The following is an 18629-nucleotide window of genomic DNA, read 5'->3' as shown; positions in this document are numbered from 1 at the left end:
TGAAAGGCAGCCCACAGGATGGGGCTGACTTTGTGTTTGCTGTGGGAATAGCTCTTTGCTGAGGCCTTGAGCTGCTGTCTCCTGCTCCGTCTCATCTGAAAGGTTTGTGAGTAATGTTCTGACCCATAAGGTTGCATTTTTGCATTTGGATCATTTGGATCTGCCATTATCCAAAATAAAAGTATGTTTCAATGTCTGTGAGTTGCTTAATTTATTTTAAAGAGGAAAGAAAATTCCAGCCTTCAGGGAAACTGGAATGTCATAAAAAAGCTATTGCTAGCCATTCCATCTAATCACGTGTAAATAATTGACACCACAGCATTTAAATCCTGTGCATTATGATTGTTTACAATCAGATGGCAAACAGTAATCTTTATAGCCTGGTGTAGGTTACAGCAGAAGGGGTGTTTATTTTACAGGCTCTTCAGTGTGTGAATTGCAGTGCTTGGAGGTCCTGAGTGCAGGTGCCTGGATCCTGGTGGGGCACGTGGCCTCCTGGAAGGGAAGGACTAAATATAGGTTGGTGTTGGAAAGAATGCAGAAATAGAGGAAGGTTCTCCACTGTCTGTCCATTCTTGGTGTTTTTGTTCCTCGTGGTGGTCATGGGATAGCTGCGATAGTCCCAGCACATAAGCAAGCCAGGATTTTGGAAGTGAAGGTGGTACCTTTTGATCTGAGGAATACTGTGTATGCCTGGGAGCTTGTCTAATTTTTCTGTTTGCCAACTGGTATGTGAAAAAGCACTACCAATGCATGCAAACCTGGTCTAGCGTATGTGTCATTTCAGTATTTTAAATCCAAATGAAACAATTTAAAGTCAGTTGAACAGACCCCAGCTGTGAAAGCTTTGGGCTGATTCAGTGTGGACCCATGTTTCTGCACCCTGGAGAATTTGGAGTGTGGGAGTTTGGCCCCGTATCCCCACTGCCTGCATGCCATTCCCTGCAGTGCACATACATCTCCTATGATGGCGTGTAAAACCTGTCAGGAGAAAACATTTACTGCATGGTGGGAATTGGTAGCCTCACAGGGAGCCAGTGCAGAGATGTGAATGTGGTCCAGGGCTGTATTCACACCCTTCCCTGCTCCGGAAATATCCTACTGATAGGAAACTGCAGATCAGTGTTTTATTGCATTGTTAGAAGTTTTTGATTTGAACCCAACATATTCAGACCAAATTGACTTAAAATCAAATAGCTCTAGCAAAATTGATCTTTTTCTCTGGAAGTTTTCATCTGCAGACATCGGAGTTTCTCTTGGGAAACTGCTCCAACAGAAAATCTTTCCAGTAGCAACTTCTTGGCCTGCTGTGATGAGCACACTTACAGACCCGAGCAAATTAATGCTGTGGATCTATGCTTGATCTTGTTTTGCCTTGGAGATGCGCATCCTAACTCTGCACGGGAGATCCTCTAGACAAGTGTCAGAGAAATGGCACTGTGTCCCCTTGTCCTCCGCCCCCTGTGCCCTGGCTCTCTGCGGACACATCCCTGCACCCATAGGGTTCCCCATAGGCACTGTTCCTGTTTGCATCCTCAAGCTGCGTCCCAGCTGCTGGAAAGGGGTACACTTTGAACAAATGCTCTTTAAACTGGACCACAACTGTAGTGAAGGGCAATATTGTAGCTTGTATAAATGTGCTTAACTCCATAGTCTTCACTGGAGATGTCCCAGCTTGGTCAGTGGGAGAATTAATTTCCCAAAGCGTTCTTTGTTACTCCCAGGACTGAGCATGACTAATTTAATGCCCTTAGGGATATGGCATTGCCCATCTCTGTCCCGCAGGTTCCTATCTCCATACAGGGAATCTGAATGCTGGAGAAGCAGTTTACTGATGGTACAGAGGACTTTAAGGCTCAGGGACACACTGTGACATTGGCGGATATTATACACCTGGGTAATTTTGAAGTCAGCTGTTCTGGACATGTCATCAGAAGAATTTGCAAGGAGCTTTTTTGGGCACTTTTCTGGCAGATCTAGAGGACACTTAGGCAGATGGTTTGGTGATAGGGAAAAGGGCTGGCCAAGGGATAACATCAAACCTATGCAACCAAGTGAACAGCTAAGGTGAATTTGTTTAGTAAAGAACTTAACAAGTAATTATTAATGAAAGAGAGATAAAGAGTACAGATCGAGAACAACTAGAGCAGATGTCCTCACAGGCACTTGCCTTGATATGACAACAACACTTGGCCTGAAAACCTAGAAAGACAAGAAATTGCTGTGGTGCTTAATAAATAGTTAAAAACTCTGGTCTGGAACCTCAACATCGTCATCTGTGAGCATTGCTCAGCCAGGGAGAGCTTGGGAAGTCTGGCTCTTGCTTAGTTGCAAACAAGCATCATTGACATGCTAGAAAACAGCAAATCATGCATCATAAAGTGTGCACATGACTCGAAATTTGGGGAAGTAAGAGATGATAAGGAGGGTAGTTCTGTGATAGAGCAGTGGGGGTTAGTTGTTAAGGTGGGTGAGAGCTGATATGTATTTTCATGTGATCATGGGGAAAAGAGAACTGTACATACAAGTCTGTGAGGGTCAGAAGTGACTGATAAAAGCTTGTTGGGGGAAGGATAAATAGCAGCCATGAGCTCCTGCATCAGAAAGACGGCATCAGTAATGATAAAAGTTTGGGATTCAGTCAACTTTCCCATTCCTTTGTTCTCTGACCCCAAAGTGATAGCCAGAAGTCTTGCATTTTGCATTGAATTTGTTTCCAACTGAAACGGGATGGTTTTGGCAGCAGACCAAAGCAAATGAAGTTGTTCCCCTTTTTCTTTTTCCCAGCATTAAGGAGGATCTGGTGCCCTGGGTTGGGCTCTGCTGTTGTGCTTTCCCCCCATCCTAGTTACTCTGCTCCCTGGCAGGGCTTGAGCAGCCTGCACGATGTCTGATCCCTCCTTTTCAAATGCCCCATCTCTACTTTTTGTTCTTAAGTACAAGAAAATATCCACAAAATGCAATGAAAAAAAGGCCAGTTTAGACACACGAGGTCAGAAAACCTCAAGGCTGTGAATGAGACACGGAGCCAAGAGCTGTGCCCAGCTCAGACCCCAAAGGAGCACTGGCCAAAGGGCACAGTCTGTGAGCCCCCAACACAACTCGCTGCAGGAAGGTTTTAACCACAAAAAAAAGCAGTGATTTAGGAGTCCTTCAGCCTTGCCTGAACACAAAAACCTGAATTCTGTGCTGTGACGGTCACCCTGCAGATGCCAGAGCATTGTAGGGTGGAGGTATAGTGGGTTTTAAATTCCTGGTAAGAGAAAGTCAAGTGTCAGCTGGCATTGGGTGCTGTGTGCGGGGTGGGAGAAGGTAGAAGAGATGAGCGTTTGTCTGTGAAGTGGACTGTGTGCTCTGTTGAAATTGTATCTCAATTTCCTCTAATTTGTAATAGGAAAAGAGATGATGTTTGTCAGATGAGCTTGTTGTACTGCAGTAAGGTGAAAGATCCTCTGGGCTGTGGTGAAAGGGCACCGCAGACAAGGTTAGAAGTGTTGGCATCAGTCATACCTAAGGCTGTCAAGTAAAGAAAATCTAGACGCACTCCTTGCTGCTTGCTCTCACCAGTTTTATTACATAAATTTGAAGCACACTGAGAGACCATGAAATGTATTCCTCTGCCTTCCTCTTCCTGCTCCCAGTCCTTTTCAGCATAAGGGGGGACTACCTCTCCTCCAGCTGCTCTGCTGGTGGTGGTCAGGAGATGTTACCAAATGAAAAATCCTTTCCTGCTCTCTGATATTTCCTTTGCTTCCTGCATGTTTCGCAAGCAGTTGCTCATTTCTGGGATGCTGGAGAGGTTCATCAAGCAGGGCCATGTCCTGCGCTGCAGCGCACCGGCGTACATCGCCTTGAGTCACCCAGCTCATGTAAAAGCTGGATGCTCAATCTGCACACGCTGAACCCCTCTGCCATGTCACGCCTACAGCAACAGCTTAACTCTTTCCTGAACAGATGTTTCCATTTTCCTCCATCCAAAGGACAGCGGGTCCCAGCCACTGGATTTCTCTGTGCATGGTGCCAAGACTGAGCTGCAGCCTGAACTGCAGGTGCAGTGAGATAACATCAGACCAAGACTGCCAACATTTTGAAAAGTGCTTTTGAAGGATGTTGTGACATGAACCCATGTACAGATTACCCCAAATGCTGAGGCATTCCTGAAATGCAGCCCTACCCAGCATCCCCATGACATGCCCCAGATTTCAGCTGCAACTGAAATGTTCATCTGGTTCAAGCCAGCACTTTCCTGGCATATACCTGGAGCCAGAGCATGCAAACAAATGGCTGTGGAGCTAATGGCCAGGCTGCTCCTCTGTGCAGACAAATCCCTGGGCTCTGTCTCCTCTGCCAGTGTCCATTTACCTGGGTTAGATGATGTGGAGTCACACCAGTGGCAGAAGTCCTGGGTTCGCATAATCCATGGCCTGGGGTGTATCCCAGTACAGCTCTTGGGCAGTGACAGCTCCCAGTTCTGGTCTCTTCAGGCAGAGCAGGGAGTGCTTGTGTCCCAGTTGGAGAAACAGATAAACAGGGGCACTCTGCTTCCCTGGCTTTGTGAATCTTTACACGCTTCAACCTGAATCTGAGTTTTGAGATGACCACACAACGTGCTTTTTGGAGCAGATCTTAATTTTTCTCCCCAGCCTTAATTCTGTGGTCATATTTCCCAGCTGTTGGCAAAAAGAAGAGCCAATATGATGCAGTTACAGTACTGGAGAAATTTTAAAAAGGCCCAGACACCAGTGGGTAATTTTGGAGTGGAACTGCTGTTCCATGGGCTGGCTGTACAGGCTGGAGCTTGCTGTCTTTGGGGCTGTGCTGGGGCTGTGTTTGCAGTGGGTGGGTGAGCTCAGTGTTACTGTAGCTGGGGCTGCTCAGCTCTGAGCCCTGTCGCCTGAGAGGAAAGGGTGTTTGCAGAATGGGAAGGCGATGGACCTGCTCTCTGTTTGCCAGAGTGGTGTTTGCACGGGGAGCTCCATGCCTGGTTAGTCTCAAGGCTGGGGATTCCTGTGAAGGCTGTTATCTGATGAGCCACTTAAGGACAACATGCTGGCCTGTGAAAACAGACCAAACCCTGCATACTCATTGGCTTCTCCAAAGTGGGTGGAAAAGGTTCTTCAGGCTGGCTCTGCCTTCCAGAGGTTTAGCATCCTCCAGGCTGTGCCATGATGCAGTGCTCCCATGGCATCATTCCTCCATCTTCTCCCTCCTTAGCAGCAGCATCTAAGTGCAACAGGGTCTGACCAGCCTGGGGTGAGCTGGAGCCACTGGTGGCTCTGCGCCGTGAAATAGCAGGTCCGCTTTGCTGTCTTCGTGCCTCTCCTGATCCATGGGTATCTCTAGGACAATGAAAATCCATTTCCTAAGAGCCAGCCCTTGGTGTCACAAGGAGGGATGGGCACATCCTTCACCTTCATCTATAGAGCCTCCCTGTCCCGAAAACAAGCCATACAGCAATGAGCCTCACTTCTCTGCAGAGATTGCTGTGCCCCACAAATGGCAGCTCCATGCACATCATCTGCTCAAACACCCATAAGATCCTGTCACCTTTTGGTCATCCCAGCTTTCAATAGGGCCCCTGACATTACTACCAGTGTTTGTTTTTTGGGCACCACCAGTGTGCCAGTAGTCCAAAAACCACAGGAAGAGACATGGTCCCCCACGCCCCCTCCCAGAACAGCTTAGCACGGGAGCAACTGAACTTTCTCATCAGACCTAGCTCCATGGGTCATGAAATAACCAGCTAGCAGTTGCCCATGTTTTGTGCACAGGATATTCCCAGGGCTTGCTGTTTCGCCGGTGGAAGGTTTGCTCTGCGATTTAAAAGCTATTGTAGTCTGGAGCCTGTTTCCGAGGCACTTCCCCTCTGGGATCTCTGCTGGGTTTGGCTATGGACCAACGCTCTGAATGTTCGAGGCCACGGGCTGGGCAGAGCTGAGCTGCACTGCGAGCCCTGTCCCTGAACCACTCTGCTATAAACCTTGCAGAGGAGAGGAGCCTGGGGAAAGGAAGTGCATCCCCCTAATCTGCGGGGGGAACATCCACCCAAGAACCTGACCACCCCCAGGAGCATGCCTGCTAGCATGAGCTGCAGGAGGCCAGAGTGAGATGAGAACAGCCCCAGGCTAGGCTGGTCACTGAGTTCAAGGCTTTGGAGGTGTCAGGCTGAGTCTGGCTCATTGTTGTTATTATTATATCTTAGCTTTGCAGTGTCATGTAGAGCCACACTTATGTACCAGAAGCTGTTGTGCTGGGTCCTGCACAGAGGGGCATGTCTGCATGTGGGGTATTGGTGTGTAGGGTCTGGTGGCCCTTCCTGTGAAATGGTGCTATTCTCTGGGAGGTCCTCAGCTGATTGCTGGGCTACAGAGCCAACGGTCCCTCTTCAGTTGGTGTCTTCTGGGGTAACCAGGAGCTCTGCTTGGCCAGACCCCTTGCCTGTCATCTCCCCATGCTCCTGGGTGCCATGGGGAGCATGGGGCTGGGACTCAGACTGGGAGAGCATCTCCAGGGGTGAGCTTTTCCCATGGAGCAAAAGGGACCTTCTCCTGCTGCAGCAAGGCCCACTTGGGGCTTGTGTTGGCTAGTCTGGGTCCTCCTCTGCAATACATGCCCCTTGTTTTCCTCCTGGTCTCCCATGGGCAGCACTGGCATGGTGCGGTCTGGTGCTCGCGTGGGGTCCAGTGCTGCCCTGGAGCTGTGGGCTCACCGGAGGCTCCCTCGCCAGCCAGCACGCAACACCTGCAATAACATGTTTTTCAAAACGCTGGGGTGAAGGCAGTCAGAAAGCAACTGGCAGCCACTTCAGTTGCTCGCTTTATCTGGTCGCAAACGCCCCCTTCACGCCATCTGCATCCTCCTTTCCCAGCACTGTGAGATTAAACCCTGTTTTCTCTTTGTAAATATTGGCAGGCAAAGCGGCAGCCTCCCTGAATGAAAACAATAGCAGGCAGGCTGGTTCCCAGAGTGAGCCCTGAGCAAGGCAGCGTGCACAGGGCACGATGCAGCCTGAGCGTTAGCTGACCTCCCTGCTCCAGCCAGCTCAGTCCCCTGGCAGGGGCTGGGCTCCAGGGACACGTGCCAGCTTTATCCCATATAAAAGTCAGCCCTTCACATGTCTGCCCTCCATCTGGCTGGATCCCAAAGGACTATGCAAGCAGGATCCCATGCTTTAGAGGCAACCAGGGGTGCTGAGCCCCTGTGGGTTGGGCTGGCTCTTTCCCCAACGCAGTTGCACACTATCTGGGAGGAGCAGGTTGATAAAAGAGGGAGAAACAGAGCTCTTCCCTTGGGAAATGTGACTTGGAGAGGTTAAATATCACTGTGAAGGAATCAAGTGCTGAGATCTCGCTGCTATAGTGCAGAAATGATAGTAAAATATGTACAGATTGGATAAATGAAATTTTGGCTGTTCATGTTCCCCATCAGCCTTACCCATAATACCCAGGACACACATCGGGGTGGTTGACTTTCTCCTCTGTCCTTTGGACCAGAGGGCAGTCTCCTCTCCTAGCTTTACTATTCCCAGGCAGCTGGGGCTGGGGAGTCTCACCAGCTTGCTGAGGCTGAGCAGGAGGGAGAGGGGCATGTTGGTCTTAACAGCCAGTGCGGGCTGAGCATCACTTTATGCTAAATTAAATCAAAGAGATGTGGACTGTAATTGAATCAGCAAGGGGCTGCAGAGCAGGGGTAGGTGAGCTGTGCATCTGTCACGAGCAAGGAGATATGAGATGTCCTTGGAATTGCTTTAAGACTCATGCCGGAGGAATTGCAGAAGCTCGGTAGGGATGGGGGTGTGCAGTAGTTAGAACATCAATGTGGGCACTGGATGCCTTGCAGCTGTGCTGATGTCTTTTAGGTTTCACTGAGTCCTTGCTGTCATCTACTTCTGGCCCCAAGTGCAGGGCAGGGAAATGCCAGCCCAGCAGATTGGTACCTGTCCTTTCCTCTGAAAGTAGGAACCATTAGGTATTTTCCTAGGAATGAGTGGATATCACAGTGGTACAGCCTGGTGATCTGCTGGTGTGGGACTGGGAGAGACTGAGACATCTGGGATGGGGAAGAGCACTGTGACGCTCCAGGGGATGCTCAGAGCATCGCTGCAACTCAGGATCTGGGGGGCAAGGGGGAGCCCTGCCACCTTGGGTCCCTAAATCACAAACCTCTATTCCATTTTGATAATGTTTGGTAAGCCTGAGCATACATTTTCAATGTTTTAGCCTGTTTCTGCTGTAGGAATAGATGTCCAGACATAAGAAAGATCAAATCTTCTCTTTCTTGGAAGTCTCCTTGGAGGGGCAAAGGACTGAACTAGAGATCTCTTTTTCTCGAGGTGATGTGGGAAGTTGGTTTATTTATGGCTTTAATAGGGATTTTGGGTTAAACATGAATGAATCAGCATCCAGTGAAAACAGTGTTTTAAATGGTGTGACTAAAAAGCATTTCCCCTTTTGGTTGTGTTGTGCCTCTGGAGTCAAAAAGCTGCAAGTTCCTTAGTTCTTTCTGACCTTTCTGGGAAAAACAGGCTAGTGGAGACCTGCCCTTCTGGAAGAAAATCCTAGGGGGAAATGAAAAGCCTTTTTCATGCCCTTTAGTGGAAGATTCTTTTTTCTTTGCAGTTCTGTCCTAAAGTTGTACTTTTTTTTTTTTTTTTTTTCCCTTTTCATATCTGGCCACAGAAGGAGATGATCCAGCCATGGGCATTTCTGGACCCTTTTTAAAGCTAGACCTGCAAAATCCCAGTGGGCAGTAAATGTTACTAACGCTTAATTTTTAGCACAAGAGATGAGTGGTTTAAGGGCTGGGAGACACTTGCTGAGAGAACTTAGTCAGAAGGTTTCTTAAGTGAGTGGGATCTGGCTCAAAGAAAATACGTCAAAGAGGAACAGGTCCGTATCAAAAACGGTGTGTGCAGAGAAGGGGCCAGGGCATAAGGAGGGGTGGGCAGGCTCTGAAGCTCAAGGTGGGGCTCAGCTGGGATGAATTCCTATTGTTTGTCTCAATTCCTTCCTCACTGCATACTGATTGCAGACAGTGTGTGACCAGAGCTGGAGCATCATCCTCAAAACAACCCCTGATGCATGCTCTAAGTAAGGAGCAGACCAGGTGAGGCTGGTCTGGAGCTTCTCCTGAGGTCTGCCTTCCTCCCAGCCCCACCCAGCCCAAAGGCGCTTGTTTTCATCAGTTCACGCTATTGAGCCTCATTAATGTTTGTGCTATTGCGCCTCATTAATGTTTGCGTACAGCAAAGAGCAATTTCCACCCTCTAAATTAGCTTAATAGAGACGTTTCCACTGTGGTGGCACAGGGTGCAGAATTGCTGGTGCTCTGCCCGTGCCTTACAGCTCTGCTCCCACTTACTAAAGCAAAACTCTGCTGCTCTGCACCACAGCAGCCTTTCACCCTCTGTCTGGAGGAGATTTCACTGTGAAGCTGTTTTCCCATCTATTTTGCTTTCTCGTGTCCAGAGCGCAGGACACTGGTGTGAGCTCTCCTGTTATACTTACATTCATCTGACAGAGTGTGTTGGAAGCAAGTAGTTTGCAAACAAAGCCAGGGCCTGTGACACACAGCTAATGACCTTCTCTCTGCCTGTGTTTCCTTTACGTCAGAAGTCGGAGTGCTTATTAAGTTTGGAGGCTTACTCCCAGGAGCAGAAGAAGAGGATCTGCTGGTGTCTGGCTGAGAACATCACCAAGCAGCAACATCCGGCATCAGCTCCTACAGAGAACAAGGTAAGCAACCCATGGGAGAGCTTGAAAACCCCACTCGGAGCATCGCAGGGCTCTGCCCATGGCAGGGGCTTTGCTCCAGTGACATTCCTGCCAGGCGAGCTGCTCTGGAGGCTGTTTTTTTGCCAGGTGAGGAGCGAGTTTGTATTCAGGCACTGCTGCGTCTGCAGCTTCCTGCCCTTCTAATAAGCAGTTATTCCATTTGCATCCGCTGACCCGAGTTGAGGCAAACTCTAGTGAGCAGGCTGCTTCTGACGCCTCCCAGCATCTGTATTTGGACAGCTGAGGCTGTGCAACCTGGTGTATGGCCTTCTCCAAGAGCTCAGTTCTAGGGCAGGACTGAATGCAGAGGGAGAGGTTCAGGCCATGATCTCTGGGTCCTGATTAAAAGGCCAAGGTCATGGGAGCAGCTGTGCGAAAATGCGCTCCTTCTGTGCACTCAGATGGGCTCAAGTATTTGACCTGAACCCCACAGATGGCCTCAGAGCACAAAAAGGTCATTTGATGAGTGCTTTTTTTCATACCTAGCAAGGCAGCACCAGCTCTTTTCCCACACTGAAGAGCTTCAGCCTGGCCCAAGAGTGTTGTCTCAGCAGTGCTGGCAAGAGAAATGTGTGCGTGGAGTGGATTTGAAGAACTGTTGGGCACATCTGCCCTGCATGGATGTAGTTGACATCTCCTGTCTGCCTGGTTTTGGGGCTGGAGCTTCCACCAAGGAGTTGTCTGGGACAGTGGCAATCTCTGCTGGAGTCATTTTGTCCCTTGGGGATTTGGTTCGGATCGTTGGTGGGTGACCCACTACTCTGGAAGAAGAGAAACACAGTGCTGAATGTTTAAAGAGCTTTAAGTGAGGCAGATGGGGATCTCAGGGGTAAAACCACCCAGATATCGCCCCTTGGCTGGTGCATGGTGGTGGAGCAGCTCCTGCCCCACGTCAACATGTGGATACAGCCTTGGTGCATGGTCTGGTCTGGCTCACTCTTGCTATATGTGTGGGCAAAAGCAGGAGCAGGCAGCTGCGCTGATGCCTGAATCCGGAGGCAGAGTGATGTAGTTTTTGCTCTGCAGTGTCCAAACTGGGTCAGCGCAAACATCTCCACAGGAGACAGAGCCTCTGGATTCCTTTTTCTGCACGCTTCAGATGTACTAAAATAGCAACAACATACAAAGCCTGAGAACCTAGTTACCAACCAAACCTCTAGAAATGCAAATAACCCAAGGCAGCTAATTCAATGAGGTGACAAGACTCTACCATGTCTCTTGTTTTCCTGCGATGCCTCTTGCTGGCATGACACAGTGCACACACACAACCTGGGCAGAGGGTCCCAGGCGGCTTGGCATGGGGGGGATGCATGTGATGGGGCTGCTGCTGGGGGCTTGGCATGGCTCTGCTCTTGGCTGGGTGCGATCCAGCCATGGGCCGGAGGATCCTCTGGGGCAAAGCTGTGCAGGGACATGTTCAAATCTCAGCATCTCAAATAGATCCTAAAAGTGGGTATCTTGGTGACTCTCCATCATGACATGTGCTCTGGGACCATTTGGGTTTTTGGGTGATATTGCTGTTTGCCCTCCCCACCCCAGACTCTGTGTTCATGGCAGGGTGTGGGATTTTGGCTCTCTGCTTAGACTTACAAACCCTGTGGCTCAGAGAAAAGCCCTGTAGAGTGTCTGCTCCCCATGTTATGGTAGGAGCCTGGCTATTGAACAGGTGAAAAAATAGTCTGGAAGACAACACAAACCTTTTCTAAGGCTTTTCTGTGCCTCAGTAGCCAAGAGGGGGTCCTTGGGTGCAGTGGAGAGCCAGCATGGGCCCTCCAAGGTTGTGACAAGGGGGTTTTGTCTCAGCTTGCCAAAGCTGATGGAAATCCCACTGGTGGGGTATGGGGCTGGGAGGGAGAAAAGGAGCGTGAGAGCAACCACTGGCACTTAATTGAGTTCATAGCACCATTTCCCATCCCAGTAAGGTATAAACTGCCCAAGCTGCAATTTTAAAGCAAACCTGATCCTGAAGCACAAGAAGGAACAGTGTGGGGAAGGTGGAGCAGCCCTGTATGAGGCTGCAGCTCCTGAGCAGACAGGCGAGGATGCTTGGTGGGCGTGCAAGCTCAGAGCAGGGTGGGTAGCTGCACACGGGGCCGGGCTGTGGGCAGAAGCCCGACACGGGCGAGCTGCATTTGGGGCTGCTGTGACCGGCCTGCACCTCAGCTGGTTTGTTGGGCAGGTATCTCCAGGGATGCTGGTGTGGCAGGAGGCAGGAGCTGGGAAAATCAGTCGCATTTTGCAAGGGAGAAGTGATCCATTAGCTTTGCTTGTTGCTTATAAGTCATTTGATACTAGGGCTATTTAAGGAAACAGAACAGTGTCTGTGCTCTGTGAACAGACAAATTAAGCTGGAAATATTAGCCTCTGCATGGCTGATTTCTGCTCCAAACAGGAATCTGATTTGCAAAGCCTTCAAAACTCATCCAACTTGGCAAGACGCAGCTCATCTTGCTGTGGCTGGAGCCCAGCTGAGGTTATGTGTGCTCCTTTGACAGGAACGAAGGGCTGGCACAGCCTTGGTGCCAGGCAGAGATGTGCCATGTGCCAGCTGTGCGCTGGAGCCAGAGAAAGGGACACTGTCTGAGCAGAGAGAGGCTCCTCAGCAGCCTCTGCGGCTGCTGTGCCAGCATGCGAGCTGGGAATGGTTCTCCCTTCAACATGTTAACAACGCGTTAATGCCATCCCTGAGTCTTTCCCAGAACAGATGGCTTGCGATGGGGCAGAGGATCCCCAGCGGAACGGTCACATCTGGAAAGAAGGGGCTGGACTACTTGAACTGGTGGAGGGAAGTTGCATGGTGCCAACTTCTTGGAGCTGTGGGAAATCAGACAAGCCTCACTGAGTGATGAACCCATCCCACCAGCTGCAGCAGGTCACAGGAGTTGTTCTGTGGTTATTTTCTCCACCTGCAAAGCCTTCCCCACTCTTGTCCTTGGGTCCAGATCTGCCCTGGGAGGCTGTTCCCTGCCCCTTGGCTGTGCTGATCAAGGATCTGTAAAACATATTACGAGGGTGACCCAGCTTGGTGACAAATGTCCCCAAACAGGGAGGAGTGGAGCCTAGAGGTGGGCTGGGGCTGGTAAGGAACCACAGTGGCGGCAATGTGATTATAGTGAGAGCAGCTTTATGAATTAATCGAGTTAGTGAGGCTGCCTCCTTGGGCCGAATAATGACCATCTGCACAGAGCATGGTGCTTTTTTTAACCTTGCTTCGCTGCAGTGGTCCTGTTTCCAGTCCGGCCCTGTGATGAATTGCATTAGCACAATTGAAGAGATGGCAAACTGCAGAGTCGGGGCAAGGACGAGGCACCACAGGCTGGAGCTGCTCCAGCTGGTTTGGCTGCCAGGGAAGATTGGTGGCACAACTCCCTGCTTATAACAAACCTGCTACGACCACCTGATTCTCACTGCTTGTTTCTTTGTGTCTTCCACACTCAGAATGGCTGATTACTCTTCCTTCTGACTCCGTGACCTGAGATTACCTCGGAGATGATGGCTGGCTGTATCTGAAAGATGTAGATTATCCTTAAGCTAAATAATTACGGACGCTTTGTGGTGTGGACTTTGGGCCGTGGGAGTCCAGGACGGGCGCTCCCCTTGTTTCCCAAGGGAGGTGGTGGATCCTCAGCACTTTTCAAAGCCTGTCCGCCAGTCTCTCTCCCATGGCTGCTGACGGTGCGAGCAGGCGTGGACCAATCCTGCACCCTGGTCTTTCCTGGCAGCGCTGGCTCTGGTGCTGGGAATGTGCCTCCGTCGGGCGCGCGGCTGGGAGGAACTGGCCGGCCCCTTCCTGGCCGTTCCTCTGGTCAGGAAGGGCAGGGCTGTTTCTCTCACTATTTACAGTGTGCTTGACAAGTGCAAGTAAATGTGCTGTCAACAAGAGCAAACAGCGTGTAATCGAGGCATGATTGAAACCAGGACGGGAGCGGTGTTGCAGGGAAGCTCTGCGGAGGGCTGCTGTGGCGGAGCTGCAGGCGGAGGGGCGGCTGCACTCCCTTGTATGATGTCCCCAGTGCCTGCAGGGTGGGAAGGGTGAGTGTGGGTGACCACTCTCCTGTCCAATGCCCTGCCTCCTCCTCCTTGCCCTGAGCGCCCTGGTGTGCCCCAGGCACGCACCACACTGTGCACCCACATCCTTCTGCAATCCCTGTTCCCTGGCACCTCACTGCTTTCAGCAACACCCTTTCTTTTTACAGTGGGTCATCTCCTAGACCTTCCTTTGGATGGTGGCCATGTATACCCTTGAGCTGGCACAGCCAAGGGTGCTACTGGCATTAGGGTGGCCATGACAAGCACTTGGGTTGGGGACAAGTGGGGTGAATCTCTCTCTAACCAGGGCGCTTCACTCAGTGGCAGTGTAGTCAGAGCATGATCGGCTGTTTGATGGGGAAGGAGGGGAGCAATTTGCACCTTCTCACTTTGTTTTTGGCCCAAAGTCCTTCCATTTTGGGCTGGGAACCTGCTGCCCTGTCTGTGCCAGCTCTGCTCCAGAGGGTCCTGTTCACCTGCTGCTGTAGGGCAGACCGGGCTGGGCACAGCCAAGGGTGCAGGAAACCTGGAGCTTCATCAGAGCCTGCTTTTCTTCCATGATGCCAACGTGAGAGGCTGGGCAGGGCTAAGCCCATCACAACAGCACCCGGAGGGACAACCTAACCCTGGCTACACACCCTCCCAGCACCCTGCTCATGCTCTCAGGGTGTTCAAATGGAGGAGAAAACCTTGAGGTTTATTCTGCCCCAATAGGGGTTAAAGCATCAGCTGGCAGTACTTATGAGCCAGGTTACAAATGTAAAGCAAATAAGTGTGTTGTTCCATGCCAGTGAGCACAGTCCAGCTCTCACTCTGGGATGGAAAAACTTGTTGCTGAGGACAGACAAAGGCTGTTTCAGTAACGCTGTGAATTCGGGAGGCTGTGCGACTGGAGACGCTGTCCCCCTGTGAGTCAGGCTCCATTTCAGCTCCATCCACTTAAATATCTGGAGGAAGCTGTCCCTGCCAGAGGTCCCTGAACGAATGGGACACTTGAATCCATGCTGGCAACCTCGATGCACAGTGACATGTGGATCTCACCCTTGGCACCTGATAGGCCAGAAGAAGGATGATGTGTTGTCTTTAATTCATCCGGGACAGGAGTTGAAGAGGTACCAGTAGGTGTGAAGCAGGCTGCAAACATAAAAGAAGTAGCTACAATTTGAGCTACCCTGGACTGATCCAGCCTGAGCCATATTCTTGCTGGGCTTGTAGCCCTCTTTCATGGGAACAAGCCCCAAATGCAACCAGGGCATTGAAGGCTATTTGGAGGGATTTTACAGCTCCCTATGAGGCTTCAAAGCATGTCTCAAACATCCCATTTTGAGTTTAGGGACCCTCTTTATGCAATAGCCTGACTGTTAGTTCTCTGCAGTGCAGGTGAGCCTGGATGAGTGCTGAGGTGTCCTGAGGCTGATCCTTCACCCTTTCATTCCCTTCTTGCACATCAGTTAGCTTCCAGTCCTAAGAACAGGGATGGGGTGCAAAGCCTGGGGAGGCTGCGATTCACCTAGCTGTTCACGTGGGGCTGGATGGGGTGTTGGGTTTGGGTATTGGGCTTTTTAGCATCTCCGCTGGCACCAAGCCCTGGCTCCATCAAGCTTGGTTTCCAGCCCTGCCGGCTCTTGGTGCTGGCCCAGGTGGCATGGAGGTGCCTGATGCTGCCAGCCCAGGACAGCCACTTGCTCAGCCTGGGTGCTGCTGGCTCACAGGCTCCCAAGGCACGTGTGTGCCAGGAGTGAGTGGAGAGGGACGACTGAGCAGATGGGCCAGCTAAGAGTTGCAGCTCTGGCTTTATTTTTCATTTGCTTTGCTGGACTCTGAAGCCATTAGGAAAGCAGACCTCTCCCCTCTGGCAAACACCAGCTCCTGTTTCTCTGGTGCTGTGCGATGTTCTCCCAGCCATATCCAGCCGCACCAATGATCCTTCCCGCATCCCCCCTGAGCAGGAGGGCATCGTGGTGTAGCGGCGGCATGAGCAGCCACTGCCAGAGGCATTTTTAAATCCTTGAAGGTGTAGCGGGGGAACTTTCATCACAGCCAGAGGCATTTTTAAACCCTTGAAGGTCTGTTTCTCGTGAATCCCCAGAAGGGCTTGTAAGAGAGAACGTGCTGGCAGGAGCGGCGCCGGCAGCCTGGGGGGGTTGAGCGGTGTTGAGATCATTTGCACGGCGTGGCTGAAGGCACAGACTAACTGGTTTAAGCCAGCGCTGCTGTGATTTAATGAAGGCGCTGGAAGTGCTTCAGTGCAGTGCTGCCTGTGAAGGGGGACGCTGCCTGTGCCAGGCAGGGCTGGCGCTGTCTGCTCGGCTGGAGCGCTCCTGTCCTGTGCCCAAATGACTCCTGTTTTGGGTAGTTGCCAATGCTCTTCCCTTCTAGCGTGGTGGGGGGCTGTGAGTATGTGGTTGGGCAGACTCTGAAGCCAAGTTCAAGTACCTCCTTGCAAAAGTTGCTTGAACCCTGATGTCGCTGCAAAGCCAAAGGATGTGTTCAAAATGCCGGGGGGCTCTGGGTGGTGATGCCCAGAATGGTGTGGGATTGGGAGGCATGGCTTCATCCTGTCCCCGTGGGGTCCTCTGGCCCTCCATGAGGCTTGGTGTCTTGCCCTGTAACAGGCACCTTCCTGGTGGAGTGGCAGGGCAAGGCTTGACAGCATGATTGCAGGAGGGTTGCATTGGGCTTTGGAGCCACCAGTGTTGCTTTTGATACCATTTGGGATTCCTCTGTTCTGTGTGTGGCTCTGGACATGGCCCTGTTGGTACCAGTCACAGGCAGAGCTGCTCTGCCAGGTCCTCTTCTCTTGGTGGTTGTTTCCTTACCGTGATCTGTGATGGCAGCAGCAACAGCTTCCAGTGCTGACCTCGTGGTCCTGTTGTAAGTGATGTTGGCTCTGCAGTGGCTGAATGCATCAGGTCAGGCTCCTGCTGTCATCTCCCTCATCCTGCACAGGAGACAACGCTCTGCCCCTGAAGATAACGCTGCAGAGAGATTCCCCCACCTGACCAGCACCTTTTTTCCCCTGGCAAGGAAAGGACACTGAGGGTTGTGGGCTGAGTGCTAATGACAGGATCTGCTCCTTCCTCCCCCTTTCCCACTCCTCTGCTTTTTTATTGCCAGGGATATTTATGACCCTGGCAATATATTTGTGATATCTTGCTAGCCTCCAGCACCGGGTGCCACCGCACTCACCCCATGGAGCTGGGCTACGCAGGTTGAGGAGGTTTGCAAGCAGTAGCTAGTGCCCAGCTTGGGCAAACTGGAGCTGCATCACCGAAATGATGGACACAGTGCAGTGGGTGTGTGCAGGTCTGTATGGTGGATGGGTTCATTCCTGGCTGAGAGGGGCCAGGGACCCTGGGCCAGGGGTGCTCTTGAGTCTCAGGGGCAGCTGGGCACCCCCAGTGTGGTGACATCCCTGGGCTGTGTGCCCATGTTCCACAGACCTGCAGCCAGCCAGGTGGCCCCATGGAGAAACAGGGCACAAAACCCACCGGGCCCAGCTCCCTTCACCAGTGCAGGGCAGTATAGGTGCTGACCACAGCTGCTGGGGTGGCTGTGCCATGTTGCTGCTGTTGATGATGGCATTGTGTAGCTGAGCTCAGCTCTATGTCCAGTGAGACCAGGTGAGGGAGCTTATATGTTACCTGTACCACTACAAAGCTGTGGCTGCCTGCAAGGAAGAGGAGGCAGTACATTTCCCCTGCTCCATCACAGGAGTATCCACGAGCCTACAGCTGGCTAGGAACAGAGGGACACATGTGTGTCCGAAGTCCATGCTGGAGGAGAGCTGAGCACAGCTTGTCACTGCCGCACTGAGGACCCATCAGCGAACGGTGGCTGTGATGCAGGTACCCACTGGCAAACAGGTGTGCTCACACACACCCCACTGCTCTCTCTCCATAGCCATCAGGGCAACTTGCCTGTCTCAGTCAGTAAAGTGTAATACCGGGAGGAGACACATCCAGCCAAGGCAGTCAGGTTCCCAGCCTGGTGTGTATGGGGGTGTCATGAGAGGGCACCAGCCCTTGCAGGAGAAGGGATGGAGCAGATAGTCATGTGTGGGCTGTCCTCCAGACAAAGACCATACACCCTTCTGCATGTTTTTTCTCCCTGTCCCCTGCCTGTTTGGGTAGAGCCGCTCGTAGGGGATTGCAGTGCAGAGGGCAAAGTGCCACGCTGCAGAGCATCTCCCACTTCAGAGCTTTTCCATAGAAAGTAGTTTGAGAAAAAACCCAGCTGTGAACCTGCAGCAGTTTCATTTAGCACGAAGCACCAGAATTGGTCTGTGGCTTGGTGTCGCTCAGAGGCAGGACAGGGCAGGAGAAGGGGAGCTGCAAAAGCGAATGCAGCAGGTTTCAGGGTGATACATAGCTCTTCCTCAAGGCAGAGCGGTCATCCACTTTTATCAGCAGGTAATAGTGCCTCTAGGGATTGCTAGTAGAGCTGTAAATAGCGCAAGGGGCACGAGGGAGCAGTGTCTGGGAGAGGCTGGGGCGGCTTCAGCTGCTGCTTGACACGGACATTAATAACTGCAGAGGCAGAGCCGAGCGCTGCACTAGCATCTGCTGAGCTGCGGCTGCAGGCACATGTCGGGGCCGGGGCTGCCGGAGGGAGATGCCGCTCGCTTGGCCCGTGCAGCTGGGGTGCAACTGAGAGCCTGGATTTGGTAGGTTCTACTTTCTAAGTTTGCAGCCTGCGGGCTGTACCCTTTGCTGGGCAGGATCCAGCTGCAGGTTGAGGAAGCAGTGCAGTGCTGTCGGGAGCACTGATGTCCTTTTAGATCAAAGGTGTCTGCTCCACTCCCTGTGTTGGTCCTCCCGCACCCCT

At 51.6% G+C, this 18629-nt stretch overlaps 1 protein-coding gene across 3 annotated transcripts in view; it reads left to right on the top strand.

Annotated features, from left to right (window-relative positions):
* RGS3 (regulator of G protein signaling 3) overlaps nt 1-18629 on the top strand; it is an 83244-nt gene that overhangs the window by 47220 nt on the left and 17395 nt on the right. For all 3 annotated transcript variants that reach the window (XM_075716017.1, XM_075716020.1, XM_075716019.1), the window contains one exon: nt 9612-9734. In XM_075716017.1, coding sequence (XP_075572132.1) covers nt 9612-9734 — 123 coding nt within the window. The remainder of the gene's footprint in view (nt 1-9611; nt 9735-18629) is intronic.

Source organism: Pelecanus crispus, chromosome 9 (assembly GCF_030463565.1).
Source record: "Pelecanus crispus isolate bPelCri1 chromosome 9, bPelCri1.pri, whole genome shotgun sequence".
Lineage (NCBI taxonomy): Eukaryota > Metazoa > Chordata > Aves > Pelecaniformes > Pelecanidae > Pelecanus > Pelecanus crispus.
This window is presented reverse-complemented; position numbering and strand designations above follow the sequence as displayed.